At 40.4% G+C, this 20987-nt stretch overlaps 1 protein-coding gene across 1 annotated transcript in view; it reads left to right on the forward strand.

The window, feature by feature from the left end:
* The window catches only part of Stpg2 (sperm tail PG-rich repeat containing 2), a 105636-nt gene that overhangs the window by 75634 nt on the left and 9015 nt on the right, over window positions 1–20987 (forward strand). The window contains exons 7-8 of the mRNA XM_051165723.1: window positions 9074–9181; window positions 11918–12074. Coding sequence (XP_051021680.1) covers window positions 9074–9181; window positions 11918–12074 — 265 coding nt within the window. The remainder of the gene's footprint in view (window positions 1–9073; window positions 9182–11917; window positions 12075–20987) is intronic.

The raw sequence follows: 20987 nt of genomic DNA on the forward strand, positions 1-20987 counted from the left end.
AGGAGGTCCAGTCTAGAAAGTGAACCTTCCCTTATCTCTTTTTAAAATTTTAATTTTATTAATTTATTCAGATTACAACTCAATTGTTTTTTATACAATCCTCCTTTTAAAAATTAATTTATTCATATTACATCTAAATTGTTATCCCTTTCCTTGTATCCTCTCATTCTTCCCTCCCTCCCATTTTCCCCTTACTCCCCTCCCCTATGACTGTAACTGAGATCTGGGCCCAGGGGTCCTGCTCAAACTATGGCACCAGCCAAGGACAATACGTGCAGTAAACTTTGAACAACTCAATTGTTATCCCATCACTTGAATCCTCCCCTTCCTCCCTCCCTCCTGCTTTCACCCTATTACCCTCCCCTAGGTCTATGACCGAGGGGGACCTCCTCCCCACTATATAGTCATAGGCTATCAAGTCTCATCTTGGTAGCCTGCTTATCCTTTCTTTGAGTGCCACCAGGCCTCCCCACCAAGGGGAGGTGGTCAAATATGGAGCACCAGAGTTCATGTCAGAGTCAGTCCCCTCTTTCCACATAACTGTGGAGAATGTCCTGTCCATTGGCTAGATCAGAGTAGGGGTTTGATGTTTACTATTGAATTGTCCTTGGTTAGTGCAGTAGTTTGAGCAGAGCCAGAAGGATCCCATGGCAGGACAGGATGTTGCAGGGGCTGAGTCTGTGTGTGCATAAGCCCCAGGCTATTTTACACTGACCCCACTGGGCAGTGACAGTATGTCATCTCCTCTCTCTGTTTGTCTTTCTTTCTTTCTTTCATTTTTTTCTTTCTTTTCTTTCTTTCTTTCTTTCTTTCCTTGACACAGGGTTTCTCTTGTAGTCCTGGTTGTCATAGACTCACTTTGTAGACCAGGCTGGCCTTGCCTCAAACACAGAGATCTGTCTGCCTCTGTCTCCCAAGTGCTAGGATTAAAGGCTTCTCTCTGTTTTTCTCGTTCCCAGCACTCACTGTATTTGGTCATTGTAGTTGTAGTGGTGCCCATCATTCTGGGCTACAGTCTCAACATGTTAAGTTCACATGAACAGCTGTTGTCTGTATCCAGAAGGTATTGTTTCCTTACAGTCATCCATTACCTGTAGCTCTTAAAGAAAACATCCTCACCCCTACTTCCATAGTGATCCCTGAGCCTTGAGAGAAGGGAATACTACACACACACACACACACACACACACACACACACACACACACACACACACACCATTTAGGGCTGAGCATTCTGCATTCTCTTAATCTACATACCTTGGCCAGTTGTATGTCTGTGTTAATAACCATCTACTACAAATAGAAATTTCTGTAATAAGGAGCGAGAGATGCATTAATTTGTGAGTATGAGGAGTCAGTAGTTGTTGGTTTAATACTATGACATTTAGCAGAACAATAGCACTAGAGCCACTCCTAGGGCGTATAGACTGTCTTGTTATGGGTTCTATGCCAGGTAATGGTGCCTGTGACTACTTACATCTTGTCAAGCAGGACTTAATGCACTTGTAAATTGCTTGGTTACCAATGTGACGTCCATGCTGTTGTTGCACCAGAGAGCCTACTTTATCAGGCCAGCCATTAACACAGACCACAGGGCTTACTGTTGAACACGGTTTTTCCCTTTGGGAACTCATACTTTTTAAAACAGAGCAGCAATACATGCTTTTGGTCATGTGCTCTCACAGGCTTTCACCGACAGTGTGGTCCCTTTGCAGGTTCAGGCTCTGTGAGTTGTTGCAAGTCTGGTCTTTCAGCTGAACCCAATGCCTAATCATTTTGCCCCCAAGCTACTAAACAATCAAGCTCCAAGTTTCTCAGCTGAGCACTGTTTTTGGAGTACTCCTGAGGGTTGCCCCATATCTTTGGTTTTCAAGTCCCACAGTCTTAAGGGCCCTTGAGAAATTCCCTTGTTAAGTGATATATTTATAAAATTCTGCTTTCTAACTCATCCTGTATCTAGCCATTAGTCTAATAAGTAGGCTTTTAGAATATAGAGCATCTATTATCTAAATAACCATTTCAGAATAAACCGTCATTTCTGTGATTTCTTTTTCTTCCAGACACTCAAATGGTAGTCATCTCCCCTTTTTTTTAGGAGCCTCTGAGAGATGGCTAAAAGTAGTTGTGTAGGAAAGACCTTGAATAATACAGTTTTCTACAGATTACAGAAGCTGAGCGTTGTGGTGCACGCCTTTAATCCCAGCACTACAGGTGGCAGAGGCAGGTGTATCACTGTGAATTTGAGGCCAGCCTGGTCTACAGAGTGAGTCCAGGACAGCCAGGGGTGACATAGAAACACTGTCTTGAAAAACCAAACCAAACCAAACCAAAACAAAAAAACAAACCAACCCCCCCTCCCAAAAACCCAAAAACCAAAAAACAAATTTTTATATTTACACATGCTTGAGCCAATGGAACAGTCAGACAATAATATTTTACTCCTGGGCTCACAATATCTATAGCTGCCAGGCCTTTCTGAGAACACCAGTGGGTCTCTAAATGAATTTCTGATGAAATATGAGAAAACGATAGGAGCCAGTATTGACTGGAGATATCCTATGTTGTCATTGCTCCTTTCCCAGCAGAATCACGCTGTGATCTGTGACTGTCTGTGACCTGCATAGTGTAGCTCTCTGAGACCTTGTGAAAATCTCTTTCCCATATTTCTTTTATTGAAAATTTATTATTTTCATACAATATATTACAGTTTCTCTTCCCTCCAATTTCTTCAGGATCCTTTCACTTTCCCTCCCACCTAAATGCACACTCCATCCTGGGCCAACCAACTAACCAACCAACCAACCAACCAACCATACCCTTTCTTTCTTTCCTTAGAAAACAGAGAGATACAGATAATAATAATAATAATAATAATAATAATAATAATAATAATAATAATAATAATAATAATAAAGAAAACAGCAAAAAAGGACAAATTGGGATAGGACAAAACCAACTAAGCAAGTAAACAGAAGAAAAAGAGACATACATGTTCCCCCCCCACATCAATCCCATAAAAACAACAAATCTGAAAGCTTAATAGATATGCGAAGAACTTGTAAGTTTAAAAAAAAAAATGCCAGCAGCGCCTTGGAGGTCCCGTGGATCTGTGTCTTGCTTCAACAATATTTGGGCGGAACCCACCCGGGGACTCCCTAGTTAGCTTCCATCTGCCTTATAGTGTCTCCAACGCCTCGCTGCCCTGGGTTCCTAGGACCAACCTGCAGCTAGCTCCATACGGCGGATCAGCCACGACCTCCCAGATTCCTAAGAATTATTCCTCTGAAGTGGAAGCTGCTGTGAACCGCCTGGTCAACTTGCACCTGTGGGCCTCCACCTACCTACCTCTCTCTGGGCTACTATTTTGATTGCCACTTTTTCTGCGAATTGGCCGAGGAGAAGCAGGAGAGCACAGAGCGTCTCCTCAAGTTGCAGAACGAGCACGGGGTGGGGGTGGGGATGGGGGTGGGGATGGGGCTGGGGCCTGGGGGCTGTGCTGTCTTCCAGGATATGCAGAAACCATCTTAAGATGAGTGGGTAAACTCCAGGAGGCCATGGAAGCTGCCTCAGCCCTGGAGAAGAACCTGAGCCAGGCCCTCTTGGCTCTTCGTTCCCTGGGTTCGGCTCGCACAGGCCCTCACCTCTGTTATTTCTTGGAAAATCACTTCCTGGATGGGGAGGTGAAGCTCATCAGGCAGCCACCTGACCGACTCTGGGGGAGCATCTCTGAGTATCTCTCAAGCACGACCAGGAGGCCTCCTCGCCTTCCAAGGGCTCCCTCCTCAGCTCCGCACCAGCCAGCCTTAGGACCTCCACCCGAATGAAGCTCATGCTGCTTAGGCAGCTTCGTAACTGCCCTGCCGCCCCTCCTAAGTCTTGGATCAAGTAAAAGTAAAACTTTTTGAAACAGAAAGAAAGAAAGAAAGAAAGAAGAAGAAGAAGAAGAAGAAGAAGAAGAAGAAGAAGAAGAAGAAGAAGAAGAAGAAGAAAAAAAAAAAAAAGAAAAAAAGAAAAAAAGAAAAAGATGCCCTGATAGAACATTGAGACAAATCCTCCAAAGATGCCACTGAGTTCTGCCTGCGCTGGATGTTGCCCATCAACTGGTAGGCATGGGGCCTGCTTTTAAGAGTGGTTCGTATCCCCAGTAAGACTCTGCTGCAGAGAACTAATTTTTCAAACGTGAGTGGTTCGGTTCTGGGTTAGGGATGGGGCCTTGTTAACACTTCTGTCGGTGCTGGGATCCCGTCTGGTTAGACCATGCTAGTCCTGTGAGGCTGCCACAGCTCTGACTTCATGCATACCGTTGTCCTGCTGTGTTTAGAAGGACTTGTTTCCCTGGTGTTTTCCAGCCCCACTGGCTGGCTTACTTGCTTGCTTGATTTATTTATTTCACATTACATCCCAATTATTATCAAATACCTCTTATCTTCCCGTTCCCTCCCTCTTCCACCCTATTTCTATTTGACTGGGTTTGGGGGGAGAGGGGGGAGAGGTCTGATCACAGCGTATCATCAGGATAGTCTGCACCCTCCTTTTTTTTTTTTTTTTTTTTTTTTTGTGTGTGGGCCCACCAAGGGGCAGTGATAAAATAGCAGGCACCAGAGTTCATGTCAAAGGCAGTTCCCGCTCTTCCCCCCTCCTTCACACACGTGGAAAATGAGCTGTCCATTGGCTACATCTGAACAGGGCATCTAGGTACTTTGCAAGCATTGTCCTTGGCTGGTGCATCAGTTGGTGCAGAACCCCTGAGTCCAGCTTTGTCCGCCTTAGTAGTCTCCCTGTGGAGCTCCCGACCCCTCCCAGTTCTTCTACTCCCTCCCTACTCTTCTGTACAACTCTCAGTGCTCTGCCTAGAGTCTGACTACAAGTCCCAGTATCTGTCCCAAACCCCCGCTGGGTGGTGTCTCTCATAGACCATCTATGTAGGTTTAATATCCACTTGTAAGTGAATATATACCATACATGTCTTTCTGGGTCTGGGTTACCTCACTCAGGATGGTTGTTTCTAGTTCCATTCATTTGCTTCAAATGTCAAGATTTCCTTGTTTTTAATAGCTGAATAACATTCCACAGTTTCTTTAAAAACCACAGGATCATTTCCTTAGATGACAAAGAAAGCACTTGACAAAATCCAACAGCCATTCATGTTAAAAAGTCTTAGAGAGATCAGGAATACAAGGCACATACCTAAACATAGTAAAGGCAATATACAGCAAGCCTATAGCCAACATTAAATTAAATGGAGAGAAACTTAAATCAATTACACTGGAATCAGGGACAAGACAAGGCTGTCCACTGTCTCCATATCTCAATATAGTACTTGAAGCCTTAGCTATAGCAATAGGACAACTAAAAGAGATCAAAGGAATACAAACTGGAAAGGAAGAAGTCAACATATTATTATTCCCAGATGGTATGATAGTACATATAAGTGACCCCAAAAATTCTACCAACGAAATCCTAAAACTGATAAACACCTTCAGCAAAGTGGCTGGATACAAAATCAACTAAAAAAAAAAAAAATCCATAGCCCTCCTGTAAAAAAAGGACAAATGAGCTGAGAAAGAATTTGGGAAACTACACCGTTCACAATAGCCACAAAAAACAAGTATCTTAGTGTAACTCTAACTACTGGCTCTTACAATCGTTCTTTCTTTTCTACTGCAAGGTTCCCTGAGCCTTGAGGGATTTGGTGAAGACATCCCATTTAGGACTGAGTGTTTCAAGGTCCCTCACTGCACATTTTGTGGCTGTGGGTCTCTGTATTTGTTGTAATCTACTGTAGGAGGAAGATTTTCTGATGATGACTGAGCAAGACACTGATCTATGTATCAGTATAGCATTTTGTTGCTATGTTCCTTTAGCAGAACAGTAATATTTGAATTCCCCTGGCTCTAGACTCAGGTCCTCGGCCACCTGAGTGGTGTCAGGGATAGGTTCGATCTCATGCAGTAGGCCTTAAATCAAATCAGATACTGAATGGTTACTCTCACTATCACTATTGCACTAATGCAAACTGCATGCAGGTCGTCATTGCAGATTGAAGGGTTTGTAGCTGGGTTTGCGTTTACCTTTCTCCTTTGGTAGTGTGCAGAGTTTCTTTCTGTACTAAAGTCACTAGCACATAGGAGTGAAGGCTCTAGGTAGGCCTCAGCTTGATTTTCCATGTTCAATGAGTTGTCTAGGTTTTGTCTTCTGCAGGGTTTGACCATCAGTTTCTGGAGAGCAACTGATAGCCTTTGCAATAACATGGATTGTTTGGGTGTTTCTATGGAGTTTCTGTGGCCAACACTTTATTAGATATTACACAGTCCTTGGGATTGGGAGATTCATTTGGTGATGAGAGGATATTCAGTTGGGGCTGTTTCCTCTGTTATGTGGTGGTTTCATTTTTATTGCCTTCATATATGTATATATTTTAGGAAGCTTCTACTGTAGTGGGCTTTTATATGACTCCTCAAATGGCCCATGATTTTGCTGTCCTTCTATTTGCATTTCCCTGATGAATAAGGATGTTGAACATTTCTTTATGTGTACCATATGTGTTTCCTTTTTAGGATTCTGCTTACGTCTGTACCCCAGTCTTTAGTTTGTTTATTTGTATTTTGGTGCCCAGAATTAAAAATTCCTTACATATTTGAAATATTATTCCCCTATTGTATTTGCAATTAGTAATCTTTTCCCATTCTGTAGGCAGCCACATTGTCTGAATGATGGTGTCCTTTTCCATAGAGGAACTTATAGTTTTAGAGGTTTAGACCATTATCATCATGGTGGGAAGCATGGTCTCATGCAGGCAGACATAGTGCTGGAGAAGGAGCTGAGAGTTTTATATTTGGATCCACAGGCAGCAGGAAGAGACTGACCTGGCTTGAACATCTGAGAGCTCACAGCCCACCCCCAGTGACATCCTTCCTCCAACAAGGCCATACCTACTCCAACAAGGACACACCTCCTAATAGTGCCACCCTCTACGATCCTATGGAGCCATTTTCATTCAAACCACCATGTTCTACTCCCTGGGCCCCATAGCTTTGTAAGCTATATCATAATGCAAAATGTATCCCGTCCTACTTTGAAAGTCTCTATAGCTTATAATAGTCTCAACATTGGTTAAAAGTCCAAAGTTCAAAGTCTCCTCTGAGACTGATGGAAATGTCCTAAATACAATCCCCTATAAAATAAAAATAAAAAAAGCAAATCACAAACTTCCAACCTACAATGGCACAGCATATACATTACTTTTCCTAAAGGGAGGAAAAGGAGCGTAGGAAATTCTGAACCAAAGCAAGACTGAAATCCAGATGGGCAAATCCAAACTCTGCATCTCGATGAATGGTGTCAGAATGCTCCTCAGATCTCCATCTCCTTTCAGCTTTGTTGACTGCAACATAATCCTTCTCTTGGGCTGGTTCCACCCCATGTTAACAACATTCCTTGCCAGGTATTCCATGGCTCTGTCATCTCTACCATTTTGGTGTCTCCAAGGCAACCCTTGCTTCACTTTTACAACTTTACACAGGACCTCTCCAGGCCTCCATGCAGGGGCACCCCTGACACATACCTAGCTTCAGTGGCTTTCCTTAGTTATGGAGGGGGTTCTATAACCCCTTTCTCTTGCTCTTGACTCTAAAGCCAGAACCCTGCGTCCAAACCTGCCAAGTTTAGCTGCTTGTTAGGGCTGGAACAAGGCTCCCTCATTTAATTGCATCTTCACTAGCTTTCTGTTTTCAATTGGGTTTTCATTGCTTAAGCTTGACTGTCCTGGAACTTGCTCTGTAGCGCAGAGTGACCCTGAGTTAGAGATGCATCAGCCTCTGCCTTCAGAGTGCTGGGATTAAAGGTGTGTACCATTACACCTGGCTTCAAGCTTTTCTTCAATTCCTTTTCACAAGTTGGAAGTTTAGCTGGGTGGCGTCTTGCCCCGAGGTCACATTTCCTTCATTCCATGTGATACCAGGCTCTTCATTAATCTGTTTCTGTCCTTGAACACAGGACATAGCCCCACCCACTTCCTGGTGCCCCTTTTCTCCTCAATCTACACTGTGTATTTTTACTTGCTCAGCTTGCTTCTTTTCATTTCAGTGGTGAATGGTAGGCACCATGAACCTTCCCTTAGCTGTGGCTGACTGTCAATACACCTAGTGTTGTGTAAGCCCCTGAGAAATGGCTACAGCTGCCATAATGCTAGGATTGTGTTGGTTCTGTCACACCAAGGTCGTAGCATTTCACAGGCTTTTGGGGAGAAATTCTTTAGCTATGGAAAAGCAAATGAGATGTGTAAAAATATTTAAATTTAACTTTAATTGTTTCTATCACCAAATATATTGTATCAAGGTATTAAGGTATTTGCTGATGAAAATTTATCATCTATCTATCATCTATTTTATCTTGTCTTACTATAATAATAAGGAACTCAGTCCTGTGGTTAATAAGATTACTTTTTATGAATTGAAAAGGATTCAATTAAAAGCTTAGTTTCTTTACACTAAGTATTTGTGTTTAAAATAAAACATTTCCTGCTGCCTATTTGTTTGGCTATTGATTAATGGAAGCTTGAGAAGACAGTGGAGTTTTTTTGTTTTTTTTTTTTTTTTTTTTTGCTGTTGCTGCCGTGTGCTGCACCTTGTGCACATGATAAACTGGAGCTCCACCACCGAGCTCCATTCCAAGTCAGACACATTTTACAGGGAAAGGCTAGCTTTGTACCTTGAAATGAAAGGACAGTTGAAGTTTTTATTTCTTTCCTTTAATAGTTAGCCGTGTGAAAAGCTAGGATTTTTTCTTGCACTTTATCAGCAGGGGGCAGCAAAGCTTCAGGCAGTGTGCATTCAGGGCTGAATGACGCTTTGACCTGGGCATTTTTTTATTTCATTTCCTTTTTCTTTCCTTTTCTTTTTTTTTTCTTTCTCCATTAGGAATTTTTTTTTTTTTTTTTTTTTTTTTTTTTTTACTGTTGCTTCCCTCTTAATGGCAGCCTTTGGTAATAGCCTATAAGAATTATCTGGTCTTTTCTTAGGTGCTGTAGAAAGAAAACCCTTTCTTAATGTATTTCTTTCTTTCTGTAATTTAGGGAGTACCAGGACCTGGAAAGTATGAAATTAAAAGTCAATTTCAGAAGTCAAAACGTATGGCAGCAAATGTAAAAAATGCATCTTCACGTTTTCTTTCTGAATCAGAGGTAATGGTATACAGACAGTTTCATATACATAGTGTAATAGGCGTGATGAGAATTCAGTAACAAATCCAAAAGTGTTTAAGGAAATTATAAAAAGCAAAATGACACACAGCAAATTAGAAATGGGCATGGCTGGGGCAAAACACTACAAAATTGTAGGCCAAGTTATGTGAAAGAAGATTGAATATTAACAATAATACACAGATGAATATTTGAATTGGAAGCATCTATTAAACATTTCCTATTAATCAAATCTGCACATGTGAACATTCAGTTCAGATGATAAGAAACACCTATTTTATTCTGAATTCTAAAACATACTTTGCTAATGCATGTATGGAATATTAAGTGAAGCCCCTGTGGAAAATATGTAGCCTTTGGAGAATGGTATGAAAGTATTCTGTCATTCCTGCCATAGGACATACATGCACCTGCCATAAGCACCTTCACTAGTGATGCTGCAGTCAGAGCATCTGCTGCAGAACAACCACTTTACACCATTCAAGGAGCTTCCTAAGAAAACTCAAATATGTGTAGGATATTTCTAGAGGATTAAAATTAAGAGGCTGGCAAGCATTTATAATGCAGCAGCCTCCAGACAAGGTGGTTGGGAAAATTATCCACTTGTACTATGTGTAGCTCTGATTATTTTATTTAACCTGGGAAAGTTGTTAACTTCCAGGTGACTATAGACAGCTACTTTGGTTTCAATATATTTAAGATGTCCTCCTTGGAGACAGGTAGACAGATTAAAGATATATTTTATAGATATAATTAAGATTACATTTTAATGAGTTAGATGTTGTGTTGAGGGACTGTGGAGACTCAAGAGTGAATATTAGATTTTAGTCTTGAGCAGCTTAATAGTACTTAAGGCCTTGCACAAGAGGGACGTATAAAGGACAGTGTGTGTGTGTATGTGTGTGTGTGTGTGTGTGTGTGTGTGTGTGTGTGTGTATACCTTTGATTTTTAAAAACAGTTTATAAACAGTACTTTTGGGGTTTTTCACTACTTCAATTCATCTAATATATAGTTCTAAGTTCATGTCATTTGGCAGCAATCATTTAAATGATATTTTATAAATGGAAAAGAAAAAAAATTGTTCAAAGGGATAATAGTGAAAGAAATAATAATGACTGAAAACATGGAAGAGTTAAAACCAAACCTCATTGTCTCATAAAGGTAGTGTGTTTAGTTAAATTTGAAAAGATGTGTGAATTATAGCGATAGGGAAAGAAATAGTCCAATTAAAAAGATAGACGTAGGGATCAGAACTTATGCTTTATAGGAGGAAGTGTGGTTATGTTTCGGGGAAATTTTAGACATATTTCAGGAATGGTCTAGTATTGTACTTAAATGCAATGAATACTCTTATCTATTCACATATTACTTTACAAAACACAATATTTTGGTTGTAACCATGGAAATCTCCATGGGATTGTAAAGTTGACACACCCAGGAGCCAACATGCCCTTTTCCTGTTCCTCTCAGAGATCAGTTTATTTGGCCTCAATATTAACTCAATATTTTTACAAAATGTAAAAGGCATAGTTAAGGCACTGCAATTTTTTATAAGAAAGAAGGGCGAAGGTAAACATGTACATAATGGTTTGGTTTTAGACATGGTAAACCAGAAAGCAATGTTGTTGGTCCTCTGGAAAACATGGTAAGGAGCTGGGATGGGCCCTCAGAATGCTGTGGTACACTTGTATTCCAAGAGACAATGGTGGTTTCCAGAAGTTCAGCAGGCTGCTTGATAGTATGCTGCTTGTGTGAAATTAGCCAACCTGTGGGTGAAGTCACACCACAGAAATAAAGAAATGTTATACATTGTGAACACCCACCCACCACAGTGACAAGATCACACACAAATAGAATGGAAGTTCAAGGCAGCAATGAATGCCTTTTGGAACCATTAAGAAAACATGTTTTATCTCTTGAAAGCATGTCAGTGTTTCCTATTTCAAACACTGAAAAAAATCAATAAGAATAGGAAGGGTTAAAAATCATCTAAATCTAAAATAAAATGGAATCAAATGAACAATTTTCCCTTTTTACCATAGCGTAGTCATTATAGGAAGAAATGTTTCAGGTAACCACAGTATGTGACTACATCAGTCTCAGAAGGTAAATCCAGCAGGAGTTCTGGGCCTTCCTGCCAGCTAACTCAGCCACCAGTGAGCTCCAAGTTCATGAAAGACCCTGTCTCAAAAACTAAGATGGAGAAGCAAAGGAAGAAAACTTTTGGGTTGAGCTCTGCCCCACCACCCAAATGTAGACATCTGAATACACATACACACACACACACACACACACACACACACACACACACACACACACACACGCGCATGCGCATGCACACACACACACGCATGTACACACATACACACAAATACAACACAACCCATATATTAGATCATATAGTTCTTTGTTAAGTGAAGAATATTCAAAAGCCAAAACTGTCCACATACTGACATCAAGAGCTAGCATCCCCGCTCGGCATTATTTCTTTCTAAAGCAAATGAGGCACATTGTACAGAACTGTATTGGTATATCAGTGACTTTACCAAAGGCTATATAAGTATTTTATGTTTCAATAACCAAAATACATTAATTCATCTTTATTGTCTTCATTGCATTAAAAAGATATACTGTCGATGCTGCATCACTCAGAAGGCAGCTTTTAACTCATGAAGTGTAGAATCTTATTTCTGTTTCTCAATGGCATGTTTTCCTAGAGATTTGCACCTATCAAATCAAGTACCCCAGCTCCTGGCACATATAATGAAACAAGAACTGCTTTTCCGTCCCCAAAGAAGAGATCAGGACTGAATTCATCATTTGGTCAAAGTGCTGTCCGATTCATTCAGGACTGCAGGGCACAGGAAATGCCAGGTTTGCTTTAATCTTTTAATCTAACTATATATAACTTACCCGTAACAGGATGGACACCTGAGAGGATTCAATTTATTAAGTTCTGTGTTTGGTGGCGTTATTTAGTGTAAAAAACCATAAGTATTGACTATGTGCTAAGCAGACAAATCAGTATATAGTAAAGTTTTAGTAAGATAAAGTAACAGCCAATGTAATGGAACACACATAAAGTGCTCATTTCAGTATGTCCTATTTCACTAATGGATATGTGCTAACCCAAATGGATCTCTCTCTCTCTCTCTCTCTCTCTCTCTCTCTCTCTCTCTCTCTCTCTCTCTCTCTCTCTCTCTCTCCTCCTCCCCCTCTCTCTCTCCCTCCTCTCTCTCCTCTCGCTCTCTCTCTCTCTCTCTCTCTCCCTCCTCTTCTCTCTCTCTCCTCCCTCTCTCTCTGTCTCGTTGTTGCCTCCCTCTCTCCCTTCCTCCCTCCCTCATCCTTCCCTAGTCCTCAGAAAGGGGGAGCCCTCCTCCCTTATCATCTGACCCCAGCCTACCAAGTCACATCTGGACTGTGTGTGTCCTCTTCCTTTGTGCCTGGCAAGGCCACCCCACAAGGGGGAAGTGATCAATGAGTGGGCACCAGAGTCCATGTCAGAAGTAGCACCTACTCCCCATATTATGGGACCACAAGGAAACTGTGCTGCCTGTCGACTACATCTGAGCAGGGGGTCTAGGTCCTCACCATGCATGGTCCTTGGTTGGTGCATCTGTCTCTGCAACAGCCCTCCTCCCTTGATTTGTTGGTACCATTGCTCTCCTTGTGGAGCTCTTGTCCCCAAGTCTTATGGAAGAGTTGGGGGAGGAGGCGGCACAAACAGACTTCTCTTGAAGAAAAACTGAACTATACAGAGGGCACTTAAATGTTTATCATAAGTAACTGTGTTAACAAACACTTTCAACATCATAGAAAGTTGTTTATGTTATTTTGAGTGAAAAATATGTGAAACTTTTTTTGTTCAGACGACTATAGAAAATACTCTGTAAGGAAGGAGCGAGAAATACAATAAGTGTGATGACAGGAAAATTAGATGATGGATGATTTTTTTGCATGCTAAATATATTTTACATCAACCTTCCAACATTGTTTAGCTCTGTGATTTATTCAGGTATTCTCTATTGAGATTTAATTTACACATAATAAAAGTGAGTTTTAAATTTATTTATTTATTTATTCACTTTACATCCTGGTCGTAGCCCTATCTCTCCACATCTCCCAGCCCCACCCCCTCCTTCTTCCACTTCCCCTATTCCTCAGAAGAGAGGAGATTCCCCTTCCTATCCGCCCACTCCCATCTCATCAAAACATATTAATCAGGACTGAGCATGTCCACTTGCCCTTTGACCTCAGAAGGCAGTCTGGCCAGGGGAAGTAATTGAAGAGCTGGCAAGAGTGTCCATGTCAGAGAAGGCCCCCACTCCCCTTACAAGGGGACCCACATGAATTCTGAAGTGGCCCATTAGCTACATCTTTGTAGGGGCCCTAGGTTCTGTCTATGCATGGTGCTTGGTTGGTGCTTCAGTTTTAGCAGGGCCCTCCGGTCCCTCTTTAGTTGGCTCATTGGTCTTCTTGTGAGGCCCCTGTCTCATCCAGGTTCTTTTCTTCTTCCCTTCACTTTCCCACAAAGTTCCCTATGCATTGCCCAATGTTTGGCTGTGAATCTCAACATCAATTTTGATGTCCTGCTGGGTGGAGCCTCTCAGAGGACAACTTTGCTTGGCTCCTGTCTTCAAGCTTTGCAGAATATCATAATTAATGTCTGTGGTGGTTTCTCTCCCATGGGGTGGATCTTGGGTTGGGCCAGGCATTGGTTGGACCTTTTCCCAATCTCAGCTATATCTGCTATATATTTCTCCATGCACATCTTGTAAGCAGGGTGAATTTTGGGTCGAAAAAATTTTTTTTTTGCATTGGTGCTCCCCTCTCTCTACTATGAGACTTGTCTAGTTGGAGGGTGTCCACTTCCGTCCCTATGGTACCTGCTACTAGGAGTCTTTGCTAGAGTGTCCCTCTGTCCCCCAGCCTACCCTGTCTTAGGTCTCCAGCTTGTCACAGAGATGGCCATACCCACAGTTTTTCTTTTCTCAGCAGGTCTTTTGTTCTCCCAGCCTTGCTATTCACAGGTCTGCTCTCCCCCCTCACATCTCTCTGTGTTTCCTCTCCTACTTCATTCTCTCTCTTTAATCATTACCTCTGTCTATTCTATTTGCAAGTGAGGTTTAAGCATCCTCCCTTGGATCCTCCTTGTTACTTATCTTCTTTGGGTCTGTTCATTCTAGTATGTTTATCCTGTACTATATGGTTAAAATCCACTTATAAGTGAGTGTATATCATGTGCGTCTTTCTGGATCTGGGTTACCTCACCAAGGTGATCTTTTATAGATACATTCATGGCAAATTTCATGATTTCTTTGTTTTTAATAGCTGGGTAGTATTTCATTGTGTAAATGTACCACAGTTTCTTTATCCATTCTTTGGTTGATGGACATCTAGGTTATTTCCAGATTCTAGCTATTATGAATAAAGCTGCTATGAATATAGTTGAGCAAGTGTACTTGTTGTATGGTAGAACATATTTTGGGTAGATACTCAGGAGTGATGTCATGGTAGAACTCTTCACAGTTTTCTGAGAAAATGCTGGATCGATTTGCAGAGAGACTGGACAAGTTTGCACTACCACCAGCAATGAAGGAGTGTTCCTCTTTCTCCACATATTCACCAGCATGTGCTATCACTTAGCCTTTCTGAGATGTGTAAGACAAATCTCAAAGGATTTTTTTTTCTTGATTTGCATTTCCCTGATGACTAAGGACATTGAACATTTCTTAAGTATTTCTCTTTTGAGATTCATTCTGTTGTTGTTGTTTGTTATTTTGTTTTTGTTTTGAGACAAGGGTTCTCTGTGAGATAAGGTATGGAGGTTCCTCCAGAGGGTTTTTTATTGTACAAGATTGTCTCAGCTATTCTGGGTTTTTTGTTTTTCCATATGAAGTTGAGAATTAAACTTTCAATGTCTCTAAAAATTGTGTAGGTATTTTGGTAGGGATTGCATTGAATCTGTAGATTGCTTTTGGTAAGATGACCATTTTTACTATGTTAATTCTTCCGATCCACAAATAAGGGAGATCATTCCATCTTCTCATGTCATCTTCAATCTCTTTCTTCAGAGTTTTGAAATTTTTTTCAAACAAGTCCTTCACTTGCTTGGTTAGAGTAACTCCTAGATATTTTATAATCTTGCGGCTAACATGAAGGGTGTAGATTTCCTAATTTCTTCCTCTGCATGATTGTCATTTGTATTTAGGAAGGCTATTGACTTTTATGAGTTAATTTTGTATCCAGCCACTTTGCTGAAGGTGTTTATCAGCTGTAGGAGTTCTCTGGTGGAATTTTGAGGGTCCCTTATGTACACAATCATATCATCTGCAAATAGGGATAATTTGACTTCCTCATTTCCCATTTGGATCCCCTTGATCTTCTTTTGTTGTCTTATTGCTCTGGCTAGAACTTCGAGTACTATATTGAAGAGATATGGAGAGAGCGGGCAGCCATACCTTGTTCCCAATTTTAGAGGCATTTCCTTGAGTATCTCTCTATTTAATTTGATGTTGGCTATTGGCTTGCTATATATAGCCTTTATTATGTTGAGGTATGTGCCTTGTATCCCTGATCTCTCTAAAACTTTAAACATGAATGGGTGTTGGATTTTATCAAATGCTTTCTCGGCATCTAAGGATAGGTCATTGAAACAGAAACTAAGCTGAGAAATAACATCATTAACCAATGCCATGAATCAAATGGATGTAACAGGTATCTACAGAACTTTTCACCCAAACAAAAAAGAATATACCTTCTTCTCTGCACCCCATGGAACCATCTCCAAAATTGATCACATGGTAGGTCACAAAGCAAGCCTCAGCAGATACAAGAGGATTGAAATAATACCTTGTATCCTATCAGATCACCATGGTGTTAGGCTGCACTTCAACAACAATAGAAATTACAAAAAGCCTACACATACATGGAAACTAAACAACTCTCTGCTAAATGACACCTAGGTCAGGGAAGAAATAAAGAAAGAAATTGAAGACTTCTGAAATTCAATGAAAATGAAGGAACAACATACCCAAATTTGTGGGATACATTGAAAGCAGTTCTAAGAGGAAAATTCATAGCACTAAGTGCCTTTATAAAGAAATTGGAAACATCCCACATAAGCAACTTAACGACACAGCTGGAAGCCCTAAGGGGAAAAAAAAAAAAAAAAAAAAAGAAGCAGAAACACCCAAGAGGGATTGATGTCTGGAAATAATCAAATTCAGGGTTGAAATTAATAAATTAGAAACAAAGAAAACAGTCCAAAGAATCAACAAAACCAAGAGCTGGTTCTTTGAGAAAATCAACAAGATAGACAAACCGTTAGCCAAACTAACTAAAAGGCAGAGAGACTGTATTGAAATCAACAAAATCAGAAATGAAAAGGGAGACATAACAACAGACACTGAAGAAATACAAAGAATCATAAGATCCTACTTCGAAGGCATATATGCCAAAAAAATTTAAAATCTAAGGGAAATGGATGATTTTCTTGATCAAGTTCACTTGCCAAAATTGAGTGAAGAACAGATAAACAAGCTAAATAGTCCCATTTTCCCTATAAAAATAGAAGCAATCATTGCTTCTCCCAACCAAAAAAAGCCCAGGGCCAGATGGTTTTAGTGCAGAATTCTACCAGATCTTCAAGAATGAGCTAATACCAATACTCTTCAAACTACTCCAAAAGATAGAAATGGATGGAGCATTACCAAATTCATTCTATGAGGTCATAGTCACAATGATACCTACACCTCACAAAGACCCAACAAAGAAAGAGAATTTCAGACCAATTTCTCTTATGAACATTGATGCAAAAACACTCAATAAAATACTCACAAAACAAATAGAAGAACACATCAAAGATATCATTCACTATGACCAGGTAGGCTTCATTCCAGGCATGCAAGGATGGTTTAATGTATGGAAATCCATCAATGTAATCTAGCATATAAACAAAGTGAAAATAAGATAGCTATTTTTACTAAGTTAATCCTACTGATTCATGAGTGTGGCTTGTCTTTCTATAGTCTGATATCGTCTTCAATTTCTTTCTTTAAAGACTTAAAGTCCTTGTCATACAAGTCTTTGACTTGGTTGGTTAGAGTTATGCCAAGATCCTTTATGGTTTTTTTTTGTGAATGCTGTGAAGGGGGTTGTTTCTCTAATTTCTTTCTCAGCCCATTTGTTATTTGTATACAGGAGGGCTACTGATTTTCTTGAGTTGATTTCGTATTCAACCACTTTGATGAAGGAGTTTATCAGCTGTAGGAGTTCCTTGGTCGAATTTTTGGTGTCACTTATGTATACTATCATATCGTCTGTGAATAGTGATACTTTGACTTTTTCTTTCCAAATTTCTATCCCCTTGATCTCCTTTAGCTGTCTTATTGCTCAAGCTAGAATTTCAAGTATTAAATTGAAGATAATGGAGAGAGTGGACAGCCTTGTCTTCTTCCTGATTTTAGTGGAATATCTTTGAGTTTCTCGCCATTTAATTTGATGTTGGCTATCAGCTTGTTGTATATAACCTTTATGATGATTAGGTATGGGCCTTGTATCCTTAATTTTTCTTAGACTTTTATCATGAAGGGGTGTTGGATTTTGCCAAAGGCTTTTTCTACATCTAATGAGATGATCATGTGATTTATTTTCTTTTAGCTCTTTTATATGGTGGGTTACATTGATGGATTTTCTAATGTTGAACCATCCCTGCATACCTGGGATGAAGCCTACTTGATTCTGGTGGATGAAACATTTGGTATGTTCTTGGATTCAGTTTGTAAGTGTTTTATTGAGAATTATTGCATTTTTGAGTAAAATTGGGCTTCAAGTACTCTTTCTTCATTGGGTCTTTGTGTTGTTTGGGTATACGGGTGACTGTGGATTCAAAGAATGAGATTGGTAATGTTTCTTCTGTTTCTATATTGTGGAATAGTTTGAGGAGTATTGGTACTAGCTCTTCTTTGAATATCTGGTAAAAATTATGTGCTAAAACTATCTGGTCCTGGGCTCTTTTTGGTTGGGAGACTTGATGACTGCTTCTATTTCCTTAGGGGTTATAGGACTGTTTAAACTTTTTACCCAATCTCAACTCAACTTTGGTAAGTGAAATATATTTAGAAAATCATCTATTTCTTTTAGATTTTCTAATTTTGTGGAATACAGGCTTTTGAAGTAAGATCTGATAGTTCTTTTGATTTCCTCAATGTTTGTTATTATGTCCCCCTTTTCATTTCATTACAAATTAACTCTTCCTCTGCATTTTAGTACTTTGGCTAAGGGTTTGTTTATCTTGTTGATTTTCTCAAAGAACCACTCTTGGTTTCATTGATTTTTTGTATTCTCTTTGTTTCTAATTTATTGGTTGAAGCCCGAGCTTAATGATTTCCTATTGTCTCCTCCTCTTTAGTGTGTTTGCTTCTTTTTATTCTAAAGCTTTCGGATATGTTCTTAAGTTGCTACTTTGAAATATTTCTAATTTGTTTATGAAGGTGCTTAGTGCTGTGAACTTTGTTATTTGCACTGCTTTTATTGTGCCCCATAAGTTTGGGTTTTTTTCTGCCTTAATTTTCATTGAATTCTAGAAAGTCTTTAATTTCTTTTTTAAAATTTTGTTCCTGACCCAGAGGCCGTTGAGTAAGAAGTTGTTCAGTTTACATGAGTATGTAGGCTTTCTGTTGTTTCTGTTGTTGTTGAGTTCCAGTTTTAATTCACGGTGTTGTGATAAGATACAAGGGGTTATGTCAATATTTTTGTATATGTTGAGGTTTGCTTTGTGATTGAGTATATGGTCACTATTGGGGAAGGTTCCATAAACTGCTAAGAAGAAGGTATATTCTATTGTATTTGGGTGATTCATGACATCCATTAGTTTCATTATTTATCCATTTAGTTTCTGTCTCAGTGACCTGTCCATTGGTGAGAGAGGGGTGTTGAAGTCTCCCACTATTAAGGTGTGGGATTAGATGTGTGATTTAAGCTTTAGTAATGTTTCTTTTAAAAATGCCCCTTTGATGGGGATTCTATCTGTGTCTTAGATGGACCAGCCTGTGAGGAATGAATTGAGATAGATACAAGCCAAAAGCTGGTCAGGTGCTCTACAGTCCTCCTCAGGATCACAGACAGTGTGGGATGTGACCCACTCCCAACTTTCTTTTCAGTAAAAACAATTTCAAATGTATAGTTCCATGACCTTGATAAGTGTATTAGTCAGCTTTTATTCAAAGAGGCAAAAATGTCACTTAGAATTGATACTGAGGTGGCACAGTTCTAGTTGTGTTGGTTAGTTTTATTGCCAACTTGATACAACCATAGACTTAGCTGGGGAGAGGCATCTCAAGGGAGGGACTGCCTCTACCAGGTTGGCCTGTGGGCATGTCTTTGAGACATTTTTCTCAATTACTACTTGATATAGGTGGGCCCAACCCACAGTGAGTGGTGCCCTTCCCAGTTATGTGGACCTGGACTATAGAAAAAATGTAACTGTGCAGTCCCGGAGAGGCAAGACAGAAAGCGGTGTTCTTCTGTGCTTTCTGCTCCAGTTCCTGTCCCCAGGATCCTGTCTTGAGTTTCTGCTTGGCTTTCCTTAATGCTGCTAGTCTGTAATTCAAATAAACCCTCTCCTCCCTCTAGGTACAGTTGTTCAATGTTTTATCACAGCAAGAGAAGTCAAACTAGAAGAAAACCTGATGCTAAGGTCTCAGGAGTACTGCTTTGATGCACCTGATTGCTGTTGTTGTTGTTGTTGTTGTTTTTTGGAGGACTTTCGAGCTTACAGTTAGGAAAAGCTGTTAAATGCTCAGAAGCTAGTGACCTGTTAAGGAGTCTTGGAAGATGAGAATGTTGACAGAGATGTGGAGGTTGGAGGCCTGACTTGCAAAGCTCGAGAAAGAAGCCAAGAGTCTATTAAGACCTTTTGTACGAAATTTTGGATTAAGAATCTCTAGAAGTGGAATATTATCCCTACTGGGACAAGTAGTGCTGGTTAGCACTGGCTATAAGATACCAGCTGTAGTGAGGCCATATAGTCTGAGTAGCTTTTCATAGTCAGCACATAGGCAACATGGTGGTGGTCGTGAGGAAGGGTCAGTCAAGGCTGCATCTCAGGCTGGTGGCTGAACTTGGTAATAGGTACAAGTCTCTTACATCATACTGGATTTGGAGGTATAAAGGGGATCATAGACAGTAGATGCTGCTTGGTACCATTTAGGAATTCTAGAATCCCAGTGGAGAAGCCAGGGGGATGTTGATGGAAATGTAGCCTCAGTTGAAGTCAAGGACCCAGGATTGAGATGCTGTGGAGAGAAGTGGAAGCTTCTCACCTTGAAGCCAGGTTTGACCCCATGAAGAGAGCCCAGGAGAGGCAGCCCTTGTTGCAGTGAAGACCTCTTCAGATTGGAGAGGCTAGGAGTGTGGGGTGACCACCAAGGACAGAGGAAGTTGTGGAGTGGAGCTGGCCTAAGTCTACAAGACCAGCTGTGTGACCCGTGGGTAGCAGGGCAAGAGTGCTGGAGTTGTACACACTTTTTGGGTCCCAGAAGACTGTAAATCTCTGATGACAGACACTGGACTGTTTATACTTGTTTCTATATGACTGTTCCTTTGCCCTGGTTGCCTTTGTCTACTGTTTTTTTTTCTCCTTTTTTTTTTTTTTTATCACTGCAACAGAACCCAAACTAGGACACTAGTAAAGATTAGAGTATGTCTCATTAGGTAGGGATTTATGGAGCCTTAGGAAAGGCAAGAGGAGAAAGTTAGATAACTTGGGCTGTGAAAAGTTACTAC

Source organism: Acomys russatus, chromosome 23 (genome assembly GCF_903995435.1).
Source record: "Acomys russatus chromosome 23, mAcoRus1.1, whole genome shotgun sequence".
NCBI classification, from domain to species: domain Eukaryota; kingdom Metazoa; phylum Chordata; class Mammalia; order Rodentia; family Muridae; genus Acomys; species Acomys russatus.